The following is a 13313-nucleotide window of genomic DNA, read 5'->3' as shown; positions in this document are numbered from 1 at the left end:
AATGAGAAGGAAATGACCAGGTGATTTCAAAGGCCATAGTGAAATTAATTATAGCGGAAAATGGAGAAGTCATAATATTAAGTAACCTAAATCAAATAGATCAAGCAAGTTGAAGTGCAGTGATCAAATTAAGGGTGTTTCCTTACTCCCGAATTGAATAATATCCACCACTTCTTGAGTTGGCAAAAAAAATCATACCTGTATGAAATTTACTGTTCCCATTGCCAATCCAAATTATACCTCTGTTGACTATTTGGTAAAAGTCAATAGAGTTAATGGATGACAAAGCCTAATGGATTTTATGTGTCTTGAGGCTGTCCTTGGGTAATCTTAGAGTAAGAGGCAAAGTGCTACTTTTAAGATTGTCTCACTTAAGGGGATGAGGTAAATATAGCTTTATGGGAACATAACAAAAAAAAAATTGCTAGTCTATGCTTGAATCAGGATTAGATGCAAATATGAAAAGACCCTAAGCATTGTTGAAAAGTTGCTATAGGATTGCCTGCTACTGGAAATATGATTTCCTTACTGTATTCTTAAAGGACTTTTATTGTACTACAGACATGGTTTCCATTAACTATGTAATAGCCATGTTCCTATCTCTAAATTAATTGCACAACAGCCAGCCTGTATTTCTTAATTTGCTTTAATATTCATTTCATTTGTTAGGAAGGAAAAAACCTGAACCTATTATAATTGACTTTGTTTTAATGTTTGTATTTGTTTTGAAGCGTGCTTGGCTTTATTATGATAAAAAAATGAGATACTGTACTTTCATTTCAAGCAATATTGCATTCAGTCACATCATCTGGAAGACAGTAATAGATTTTCATTTCAAACATTAAATGGGCTAGGTCCACGATGGCGAACCTGTGGCACATGTGCTAGAGATGGCACGCTGTACCGTCTCTGATGGCACATGAGCCCTTGCCCCAGTTCATCTCCAATGTGCATGTGTGCATGCTCTCACTGGCCAGCTTTGGGTCTCTACTGCACATGCGGGGAGACAAGCATGTGCAGGAGAGTTGTGTGTGCATGCACAAGGCGGGGCTCATGCAGGGGCACATGTGCATTTACAGGGGTGGGGCACATGCATGAGAACGCACATTGCATTTTGGGGGTTCATGCATGCACGTGCATTCACGTGCATGCACTTTGGACATTTGATCCGGAAATGGTTAGCCATCGCTGGGCTAGGTCCTTCCCACAATGAGTAGCCCCAACCATTATGAAACATCTGTGTTCCTAAGCATTAATTAATTTTGTTATCAAAATAAATACATTGATGTGTTTATTAACTATAACATCCTGATTAATTTTCTTCTATACCTTTGGGGAGTTACTCTGAATATCTTTTCTCAACAAAATTAACAGGGGAAAACCTGTTTTCATTTGGGAAGATAGTTTTCTGTATTTCTAAAAAAAAAATGCACATGCCTTCCAGCTACATCCTGTAGTTACCTTGAATGGTTCGTATTTTAGTTTTCAAACCACAAAATCAACTTTTGTTGCAATGCATCAATGGTGCCTTATGTCTTGCCAATCTTCAGTTCCTTTTGCTGATCAGTCAAATCTTTCCTGAGATGTCACTTTCCCCCCTACTGGCAATCAAATAGTATCTAAACTGCAAAAAAATGTTCTTCATTTTCCCTGCTGATCAGTTGGCTAGCAGAAATGGGAAGAGTGGTTTGGCAGCTGCACTTGTCCAAGTGGTTGTGAGTTGCCCACCTGTTGTCCATTGTTTTTGAAATATTCTTGTAAGAACGATTAGAAATTAGAACACCCATAGGGAAGCTTTTTTGGGTTGCTACTGCAGAAAGTGTGACTGCTCTTTATCTGCATTTTAAAGGCAGTGATTTAATTGTGAAACTAGTTGTATTTAAAGCCATCCTAATAAAAGCTTATTTATTTGGCACAGTTTCTGCATGGAGACTTTTGATGCTATATCAGGAATTATTAATACCACATCTGGAGTTGGTGATAATTGGTTTATGCAACGGTCCCTTGTCCCGCTTAAAAGTACTTCCAATTGTCTTGAAGTAATTCTGGGAAACGTCATGTAGGGAGAAGTTTACTTTTCTTATTAGGAAATGCAGAAGTGTTTTCAGCCAATTTGTATTTGAGCAGATTTAGTTTAAGAATTCTTCCCACTGTGTTCTTGATGTTTTTCTATGTTTTTATGTTCTCTATCCTGGTAGTGAAATGTTGATAGAAAAACAACAAAGCTCTATATATTCTCTACTGTCGGGCTTCTTGCAATTCATTCTATCTTCAAATGCCATAATATTTTGCACAGTGGAACCTAAATTGTAGGCCATTTCTGCTTTGTTCTACCTCTGCCTTTAGGCTTCTCTGTAGTTAAAACATAGTCCAACAAACCACCTATTCTGATTGATCTTCACTGGCAGGGTTTGAGGGTGAAAAAAATTCTTGAGTACTAGTTCGTGGGTGTCAAACTCGCCATGTCATGTTGCCGTCACGTGACACTTCGTGATGTTTTTCCCATTTGCGGAACTGGGGTGGATATGGCCTCTGTGTGACACATCCGGCCCACATGCTATCAGTTTGACACCCCGGTAGTTCCAAAAGAATTTTGAGCAGGTGCCTAATTTAACATATGAATGCTTTGATAATTTGTTCCTAAATTCCTAATGATCATTCCAGGAATTTCCAAGAAGTGTTAAATAGTACTATAGTCTATCAGCATAGTACTTCTGTAATGAAGTTATCTGCCTTTGAATTTTTTAAAAGAGTAAGTTTAAGAGTAAGAATAAGCACTTACCCATATAATAGTTGGAACAAAAGCAAAGAATTAAGAAACATACTGTCCAAAATCAGCAGATATTGGACAGAATGATATTACATGAATAAAGCAATTATTGAGAGGTCTTTGGTGCTTTTGAGTCTGGTTGTTTTCTTGCAGACCTTTCATTAACATAATTAAGTAACATCATCAGTGTTACTAGGGAGTGGGGTTTGCTCTCATGATATATTCTAGTGGCATGTCCTGTCAGTGTTGGTGGAAATACTCTTGGTTGTTCTTTGATTGGGCTGTTTACTGTTAGCTTGTTTGACCTTCCCTGATTGGGGCATTGTTTACTTCTTGATTGTTGGTCTAATATTAATCTTGGTGGTAATATCTATTCATTTTGATGTTGATTGCTTGTGAGGCGTTTTCTAGTCTTTTAGTTCCCTTTTTTGGCTTTTGCATTGTCTCTTGGCAATCATTTGTTTCAGCTGGGAAAACCGAGAGCCTTCTATCTAAACCAAGACAAGTTCAGCAGATAATTCCTTGGAAACAGCAGATAATTCCTTGGAAGCCCAGCACTCAGACAAACCAAGCATCAACAGACACATAGAGATAAACAACATCATACATACCAGTCAAAAGAAACAATTAAAAGGCCCAAAAGACCAAAACGCTCAGATGAACAGAGATTAACACTCATTTGCTTACACCTAACGGACAGAATTTTGCCAGACTAAAGCTATAACTCAAATTTACGAGAGATATCATAATAAGAGCTACCCTGAGCTTCTTCTCTCTTCCAGTTTGGGATTGCACTATCTCTTAATCTGGGCACTGTATTGCCAAAACTCTCCTGCATTGTTGCTTCGGGGGTACATTCTGTCACAGTTTTAATGCTTTGTAGATTTATGTCTTTTTGTGTATTTTCTATTATTTTTATTCTAAATATTAGTCTTTCATGAGTTCTGATTTTAATTTTACTAATTTATTATTGATTGCAATTCTTAATAAATGAGCAAATCTTGAAATTACACTGCACAAGCTTAGTTTTTTTTTTAGACTTTGTCTCTTGACAACCTCATTAATGTTATTGATATCAGGACTAGGTCTAACTCTTGGTAGCATATTAATCAAGAATAGTTACTAGGTACTACCTTGTCAAAGAAAGCAGGATAGGCAGGAGTGTGTGATATGTAGAGAATCTGTTGTGGAACTGCGATAATTGGAGCATAAAAGAAATATGCTCTTCATTCTGGAAAAACAAGTTTGATATTATAGCTATTAAATACACCTTACTATAGCAAAAAGGTACTGGAAGATGCTATATTAAGTAAAAATCAACACTCTTCAATTTGTGTTGGGATTAATGATTTACAAATTGAGGATTTCAAATAGATAGATAGATAGACATAAGATCTTAGTGTTTAAGTAAAACCGTAAACCTGAAAAATCAAATGAGTGATATGAGTTATTTTTTTCTGCAACAAGTAGCATTTCTTTTTTTAAAAAAAAATGTTTTATTAGATTTTTATTTTTAAATATACATCAATATCAATACATGAACAGTGTGACCGCTTGGTATAATTCATTTTGATACAAATATCATTAATGGTAATCATAATAGTTTTTATATTAATCAAACTTATATAATCCTAGTATTAATATACATGGTTTTTAAGTAGTTATTCAATATTTCAATATTCTCCTCCATGCTGCATCGAGAGCCCAGGATGGGTCGATCCTACCTAGTTTGACCCGAGTTGATTGCTATAAGTGGGAAGGAAGAGGTAAAAAAAATTATCCTAAGACTTTATTGAAGAAGACTGCTTGAAGTTTATAAGATTAGAAATTAATGACAATAAGGCTTCTAAAAAATCATTTGAAACGGTCTAATTGAATTTCACCCCAGGAGGAAGGGGGGAAGAAAAAGAAGAAGAAGAAGAAGAAAGTGTTAATGGAACAGTCTGCTTTGTTTTGGGTTGCTTTGTGACTTTGTGACTTTTGGGGAACTATTTCTTGAAAGACTAGAAACATTTGGGTTGCTCTTTTAAAAAATAATAATAACAATAATAATAAATGGCATTATCTGTGCAAGAATTACAAATGGAATTTCAAAAGCTACAACAAGATAAACCAGAAGGCAAGGACTCTCTTGGATCTATCTTTCGTTTTTTGGAAATGGCAATTTCTACTTACCAAGAAATACAAGAACAAGAGGATTGGGATGACGAAGGAGAAGCCATCTTTAATGGACAATACATTCAAGAGGAAGTATTTAATGGACAAAAAATCATAGCTGAAAAGAATAAGGGGGGAAAGAAAACGCAGAATTCAGAACCTAAAAAAGCAACCAGGAAAGGGGAAAATACGATGAAAAATTGATACAATGCCAGAAAGCAACAGAAAAGAGAAACACTACAGAGAGGGAAAATCAAAAAGTGGAATTTGAGAGATGGGGGGGTAAAAGACTAGAATTGATAAGAAAGGGAGGGAAAAAGGGAAGAGAAGCCATAAAGGTTTAAAACAAGATATTAAAAAAAGTTTTTTTCAGAGACAAAGGGTAAATTATAATTTAATATATGATTCTGCAAAAGTATATAAGATTGTATTGTAGATATTAGTATTTGAAATTGAGTTAGAAAATTGAAATATTATGAGTTAATAATGTATTAAAGGGAATATACAAAATGTTTAAAAGTGAGAGTTTATTTCTCTATGGAATATTGTTTTGATTATACTATAAACTCAATCCCTTTTTTTATTGTTGTTTCACTATTTCAAAATGTAGTACTTTGTGCTAAGCAGAATCAGTATGGAAAGTATGTATTATTTCAAGTGTCAAATTTAGGGGAAAGATAAAAAGTTGTCATACTTCAACCAGTGATTTCAGGAGAAATATTGTATTAGAAAGAAAAGATAAATAGATAATTGAAGAGAACAGACAAAAGATACAAGTATAATTATTTAAAATGAGATGAAATAAATATAATAGAATTATGAGAGTGAATAGAGGAGAGAAAATATATAGAAAATACAGAATGCTAATTAAGATATGAAACAGTATATTAAGTGAGTATGAATTTGATTTATGTCTGCATAAAAGGTAACCCGGGGTAAGCCGCTTTCCAAAAGAAGTTTTAGGTATTTATGTTTTGTGTTTTGTACATCTACGTTTGAATTAATAAAATTTTAGAAGAATGTAAGAAGAATGTTGGAAGAGAATAATGAAATTGTAAATAAGACAGATGGTTATAAAAATGTATACAATCTAAAGTAAAAGAAATATAATTTGAATAAATAGAAGGAAAGGGAGTAATAAAGAGAAGTTGGGATAAGATATGAAGTTGAACAGATAAGGTAAATATATATATTAAATTGTGTTCATATGGAAATGTGATAATTTGGAATTATTCTGTCTTTAAATAAGATGTCTTATTGGTTTTTTCAGAAAAAGATCTCTTATGTTATTATATCCTATGCTTTGTTTGTCTGTATATTGTTTTGTAAAATTAATAAAATTTGTTTAAAAAAAAAAAGGCAGCCCCTGGGAGAGACCACAGCTTTTGACTCAGCTACTTTCAGTCAGTAGCTGTGTCTCTGAAAGCATTCTGTTAGACAGCATTCACAGCGATCTTCAGTACTTTTTTTCCTTGCTTCAAGCAGCTCCCAGGGATCTGGGCAGCTGCTCTTCCAGGAGAACAGGGCTCTCTCTCCTGCAACATTGGGAGCAGCATTACCAGAGCTCTGTGCAGGCAAGCTGGGCAGCGTCTGTAGACCTCCCCCACGCCTGCGGTTTGGAGCGATTGTAAAAACGACTGGCAAACTGATAAGAGCACAAGCCAGCTGATCATGTGGCTAGTTGCTGCGTTTTTCCCTTGCTGACTTCGCTCGGGGCTCTGTATAGCCTAAGGAGCGATTCTTCGATCTTGGAGCCTGTTTCCTCTAGTCAGTGGCCATCTTGGATTGAAGCCTTCCACCATGAGGTGAGCGGCCATTTTGTAAGCCCGGGGCCATTTATACCCTAAGGGGCTTAATAGAAAAATTTCTAAACAGCTTCTCTCCAACGCAAGAGTCTTTATTCTACAAATGGAGCAAGATAAGGTTTGGCAGAGCTCCCCCCACCCCCAGTGGAACAGTCTCTTAAGCCCAATAAGAGAAAAAGACATAGGCAACGCACCCAATCAGTCCAGAGGGAGGTGGCTGCTAAAATCAAAGCTAAGGCTCTAGCCCCTAAGAAGGCAACTCAGGCTGAGTTGAGGGCAGAGAAGCGCAGACATGCAGCCCTAGAGAGGCAGTTCAACAGAACTATTCAACAGAAGAGAGTGCAACTACATCAAGCTAACATTTATAAGAAGACAAATTTTTATCTGGATTTTGGTGGAAAGTTATATGGTTTTTCAGTTCTGGATGACCTGCTGCCATTGATACAGATCAAATTGGTAAATCAAGTTCTCTATTTTTTTTTTATAGGCTGTAGGTATCCCACATCTGTTCTAAAGAGTCAAAAGTCTCTCTGGAAAGAGATGTGGGGATCATGGAAGAGGACCATAGAAGGAAAAAAAAAGGATAGGTTTTCTTTTAGCTCTCTAGCTGTGTATGCCCTTGAAGATTTACTCACCTGCACATCCACTCCTAATCCCTTTACATTTGCGCTGTGCCGGCCATTCATGTACGCTGTCCAAACCTCATCACATGTCCGTCATACCTTCTGCATCCCTGTGCAACCTTCCCCAACCCTCACCATCTCTTCCTCACAGCTTCACATACCACCTTGTCTCCTCTCAGCAGCAGCTGCTTACCTATGTTCTGAATCTCTGGGTCTTGTAACTTGATTGTAGGAAGCCAGCAGGAAGTTGCCTTGCTTAACAACCATGGGATTCAGTTAACAACAGCAACCAGGACTATAGGGATTGATCTCGCTAAGCAATGCGACTGTACTTTAAAACTGGATCACTTAGCTTCAGAGATTTATTCTAGCTACTTGCAACCTTTGCTGCCAACTTTCCTATTGATTTTGTGGGGAAACCAGCAAGGTAGGTCACAAACAGTGATCACAGGATTGTGAGTGCTTCCACCAGTCATAAGTGTAAGCCAGTTGCCAAACAGCCAAACTTTAATGACATGACTATTGGGTTGCTGGGATGACCATGTATCTGACCTTTCATCAGCCCATTGTAATTTTGGTCACTGTAACAAATAGTCATAAATTGAGAAATATTTGTAATGAGAAATATTTGTAATTGATTGTAAAAAAAATTCTATTTGTGTAATAGAGCTGTCAAAGTTTGGAATATTTTACCCGATTCAGTTGTTCAGCTACTAACTTTCATAGTTTTAACTCTAACTTAAGTCCTGTAGACCTCATCCCATATTTAAGAGGTCCTTAAGGGGTGTGTGTAAGTGCACTAATGTGTCATATCATCACTATTTTTGTAATCTTTTCTAAGAATGAGCTGAGGCAGGCATTAATGAACAAGCAGTGTTTATTGTAACAAAGAAACGGGTTAGAGCTGATGTCATCTGACAGCTCCCTTTTATAGTTCGCTGTCAGACTGCTCAGCCAATCAGAACATACAAAACTCCCGCTTAAAATACGGACCAACGATAGAACTTTTGTAGAACACAATACTGATCACATTTTAATTTTTTTTAATTTTGCTTGCTCAAATGTGTAATTTTTGTTTTGACAAATAAACATTAAACAAACAATAAAAGAGCAAACTTGAAAAGAAAGAAATTTTTATAACGGAGATGGCCTGGCAGCTGCAGAGGGCATGAATGAAACAGATTATCTGGACCCCTTTCAGTCTAGATTCAGACATGCTTATGGGACAGAAACAGCATTGGTCACGCTTCTTGATCCCTGGCGGAAGCGAGATAAGGGTAGTGCCACCATCTACTCTCTCCTTTACCTCTCAGAGCTAACCTTGAAGAGCATTCAGAAGCTACAGCTGGTGCAGAGTGCATCAGTGCAAGAAGTTTTGTGTATCCCAAGGATGGCCCCTGTTTCACCATTGCTCCGCGGGTTGCATTGGTTACCAGTCTGCTTCCGGGTGCAATTCAAGGTGTTGGGGATCACCTTTAAAGCCCTTCATGGCATGGGCCCAGGTTTATCTCAACCACTGGGATTGGCCCGTACCACTTAGTCTGGCAGAGGAGGCATGCTGCGGCTTCCATCGGTCCAGTTATTCTGGCTGGCAGAGTCCAGGAGGCGGGCCTTCTCTGGTGTTGTTCCTGCCCTCTTGAACATCCTGCCCCCCCCCGTCCCCCATGTGAAGTTGGCCCCAACCTGTGGGAATAAAACTTTGGCTTGGGTTTGGGTAATGATCAATCTAATACTTTGTACATACATGCTTGTTTAAAGGTCAAGGAAATTTCACAATGAGAACGATAAGAATAAACACAAGGAACTAGGAAACAGCTCAGACAGCAATACACAAGTCTCAGACAGCAATACACAAGTCTACACTATATCTGAACTATTGTAACCCATCATGTGATTATGCTTGCTATGTTTACCATGTACAAAAATCTCAATAAAAGGGAGCGCTGGATTTTGCTCTGGGCTCTCATCCCAAGAACAGTCGCTTGTGTCTCATCTTTTCCATGAGAGACCACCACACAATCCATCTATCTCTTCGTAAGAACCTAAAGATTTGCCTGTTGGCTGGAGACTCTAGTGGGGGAACGGTGCAGTGGAGGTGGTTGATCGAATAATAACAGATTCCCACCTCCACACCCACTCTCCCCATGTATCTTCGGTCTTAATGTTTGTTTTTAACTTTTTGTGTTTTAACTCTAAGCCAGCCAGCCCAGGCGGGGAGGTAAATAAATAAATAATGGGATATTGGAATAAAGAGAAATGTGTGAATTTGCTAACAATATTCTCCTTCCCTCAGCTGAACAAACAACAACTACAAGTGGTGAAAGAGCGGTTCCAGGCATTTCTAAATGGAGAGACACAAATTGTGGCTGACGAAGCTTTTTGCAATGCAGTTCGAAGTTACTATGAAGTAAGTAAAACCTTTTTCTCTAGTGTATTTATGTGTGTGTGTGTGCATGCGCGTGCACTTACATGTGTGTCCCTATCACATGAGCCTTTATATTAGCTACTGTACCTAGTGAAAACATTTTAAATAATGTTTTTTAAATTAAAAACAGTAAATCAGATCTGTTTTCTTAAAATAAGGATTCTCTTTCAATATTTGGACTAAACAAATTAGTAGGCTAATAGGTGTTTGTTCAAACTTCTGGAATGAAGTCATTATCTATATCAAGGATTGTTTCCTTGATTGGAAAAAGAAGAATAAGGAATTCTTGTTAGAATTATTAGTTAGCAACATCCCTTTTCTGTTATTCTAATATGTGCAGCTAATGTAGATATATGGGAAATTGTGCTAATATGAAGGAGTCACAGATAGCATTGCCTGCATCCCTACCCAATATTGATTGTGAGAAACCTTGTTGAGTTTTGCTTGATGCCTCTTAGAGACTGGATTAGAATCTGTTTGAACAAGAAGAATCTTTTGCTTTTCCACAACTCGCAAAATATACATTTCCTGTCCACATTTTTTTCAGTTATTTTATAATGGGATACAGACTTATTCAGGAAATCAGTCTTCTCTGAAGAACTATCCTTGTTTTTAAGTTTGGTGTTTAGCAAAAGCTTTGCTCCATGAATCCTGTGCTCATCACTTTTCTTCATAGTTCGTCCATGTGTAAAGATTTGATAGTTAGCTTAGGTCTATCTTCTTCATGTTTGATAGCTAGAACAATTCCCTGGAAATGAGAGAAATGGACATATTCAGTTTGGAAATCATTTATTCATTAAAATTAATGTAACTCTTAAAGCTTCAACACTTATTTTTTCACACAATGAGAAAAAGTGAGATAGTTTTAACATATAGACAGGCACTATTTTTCTAGACTTCAACGAATTATTGAAAATCTGGCATGGAAGCTTGTCATGTTGGATCAGCGGAGTTATGCCAGCTAATATATTCCAGCTTTTAGTAAAATGTACAGTTAGGAAAGACATATAGTACATTTTACCTTTCACGTTTTATTTTGGTTTACATCTTTCTACAAAGAGTATTTGTTTTACCCTTTTGTTTCCTAGTGCTTTGGCCCTTTAGTGTTCAAGGATGAGCTCCTGGAACAGGTGCTGGGATTAATGCTTTAAAATAGCTGGATCTAAGGTTCAGAATGCTACGGATATGTTTGCTACACTTTCAACAAGAGGAGCAGATGGGTAGGGAAGTAGAATGAGCATGTATAGATGTTGCTTGATTCTGCATCTTTGTTCTAAGAGCTGGATGAGAGCTATAGTAGCAAGACCTTGATTAAAATTCATCCTGAGAATGAAGGTCACAAGAGACCTTGAACACTTTTCCTACCTTCCTTGAAGAATGTTATTGTACACAATAAATGGCCAGGGATATCAAATGGGTGTGCTAAAGTTTGTGAGGGAATAAAAATCATCCCCGTCAATCAATCGTACTTGATTACTTGAATCTTCCAAATAGACACTATATTCTTCTACCCATGTTGGTTGGGACTGAGAAGTTTATGAAAGCAAGGCAAAGTATTAAATTATCTTTTGCTTTGCTTTCATAAAACTTTCCAATCCCACCCCCAAAAATAGAGTTTTCAGTTTGTCAGGCTGACAGATATGTACATCTGGTAATGTAGTCGTTATTTCCATATTTGGAATGAGAAAGGGTTATTGGTTGCATGACGGCTCAACAGTTCAAGATGTTGAGTTTGTCGTCTGGAAAGCTGACAGCCTGGGTTCAAGACCCCAATGCCACATGACAGGGTGAGCTCCCGTTGCCCCAGCCCTTGCCAACCTAGCTAGCAGTTTGAAGGCATGCAAATGCAAGTAGTTAAATGGGTACCACTTCAATAGGAAGGTAACGGCTTTCGATGCACCTCGCTATATAGTCACGCTGTCCACATGACCAGAGAAGTATCTTCGGACAGCGCTGGTTCCCCCACCTAGGAAATGGAAATGAGAGTTATGAAATGTCTCTGTGGAGTCAGAAACAACTGGACAGGGAAAAGAAACCTTTGCCTTTTTTTTCTTTTGGAATTAGAGATGCCTGAAAAGAAACACTTGAAATTAACCACTTAAAATATTTTTTCCTATATACTAAATAGGGAAGCATGACAAATAAGGAAATAAGTTGACGTGTCTGTGGCTAAAAGCCAAACCGAAATAATGGCCCAGAAGGGCTTAATTTATACAGTCTAGGGAGATGAATAAATGTGTGTGTTTTTTAATAGCCTCCAATGGAAAACAAATTACCTTCTCTGAATAGTCTGTAGTGACAGCGGTGATATTTACTGGTAGCAGACTAGAGGCAGACAGTGGTAAAAAAAAAAGCTTTATTCAATTTACATTTTTTATGGTGGCACTTCACTGAAGGGCAACGTGGGAAATCAGAATCTTTTACAAGTTAGTATTCTCTTTAGAATCTAAAGAAACAGTTGTAACTGTCAGAACAAATGTTCTTATTATTTCATATTCCCCTTTGGAGGCAACATTAAGACCTCACTGAACAAGAAAGGGATTGATTAAAAAAAATAAATGCAATCTGGAATAGAGAATTTGGTTTGTTTCCTTTTGATTGAAACAATCCTTAAAACATCATGGCTTGGCTTGACAATTAATGGCTTCCTCATATTATATTGGATACCACAAAGTCTGAAGCAATTTTGTTTACTCTGAAATAACTGCCTCCTTAAGGAGTTGGTCACACTGCCTGGTTTGCCTTGGGCACCAAAATCTTTAATTTACAAATTGGATACTTCACTTTAGCAAATACAAGCTCATTGTCTAGTCCAGTATTTCCCCATGTGGCTGGAGTATTCTGCAAGCTAAAATCTACATATCTTTAAATTGCCATGGTTGAGAACCACTAGTTTTTCAGTCTAAAACATCCTTTCCCCCCTCATTTTACATGCTTTGTGGAGTTTGCCAAAGCTGCTTAATATATATTAGATGGTGGCTTGCATGGCTAGAACGCTGGCTTGACAAGTAGCAAGCCCGTGTTCGAGACCCATAGGTCAGGTTGAGCTCCCACCGTTTGCTCCAGCTCATGCCAGGGACATGAAAGGATCCCTCAACTGGGCATCCCCTGGACAATGGTAGTGTCATCCATCGGCTAATCCTTTTAACCTAGAAGCGCCTTGGTGCTTCTGACTTGAGTGTGATGTGATTATTTTATTAAATTTGTTTGCCAGCCATCTCCACAAGGTGACTCTAGGCAGTTTACAACTCTATCTATCTATCTATCTATCTATCTATCTATCTATCTATCTATCTATCTATCTATCCATCCATCCATTGTCTGTCTGTCTGTCTGTCTGTCTATCTGTCTATATATGTGTATGTATGTGTGTATGTATGTGTATATATGTGTGTGTGTGTGTATGTATGTATGTATGTATGTATGTATATGTATATATGTATCAATATATATAAAATGTTTTATTGTCTGTTAAATATGTATATCTGATAGATTCATATGAATTGCTTTTCTTTAATAAAATGTTTCTCATC

General features: G+C 37.3%; 1 protein-coding gene across 18 annotated transcripts in view; it reads left to right on the top strand.

Moving 5' to 3' along the window:
* Positions 1-13313, top strand: part of CADPS2 (calcium dependent secretion activator 2) — a 334568-nt gene that overhangs the window by 56070 nt on the left and 265185 nt on the right. For all 18 annotated transcript variants that reach the window (XM_087934097.1, XM_087934094.1, XM_087934093.1 and 15 more), the window contains exon 2: positions 9649-9762. In XM_087934097.1, coding sequence (XP_087790223.1) covers positions 9649-9762 — 114 coding nt within the window. The remainder of the gene's footprint in view (positions 1-9648; positions 9763-13313) is intronic.

The sequence above is a fragment of the Pseudonaja textilis genome, chromosome 5 (genome assembly GCF_049901715.1).
Source record: "Pseudonaja textilis isolate UNSWEBS1 chromosome 5, rPseTex1.2, whole genome shotgun sequence".
Classification (NCBI taxonomy): Eukaryota; Metazoa; Chordata; class Lepidosauria; order Squamata; family Elapidae; genus Pseudonaja; species Pseudonaja textilis.
The sequence above is the reverse complement of the archived record's forward strand: the minus strand, read 5'-3'. Positions and strand labels throughout refer to the sequence as shown.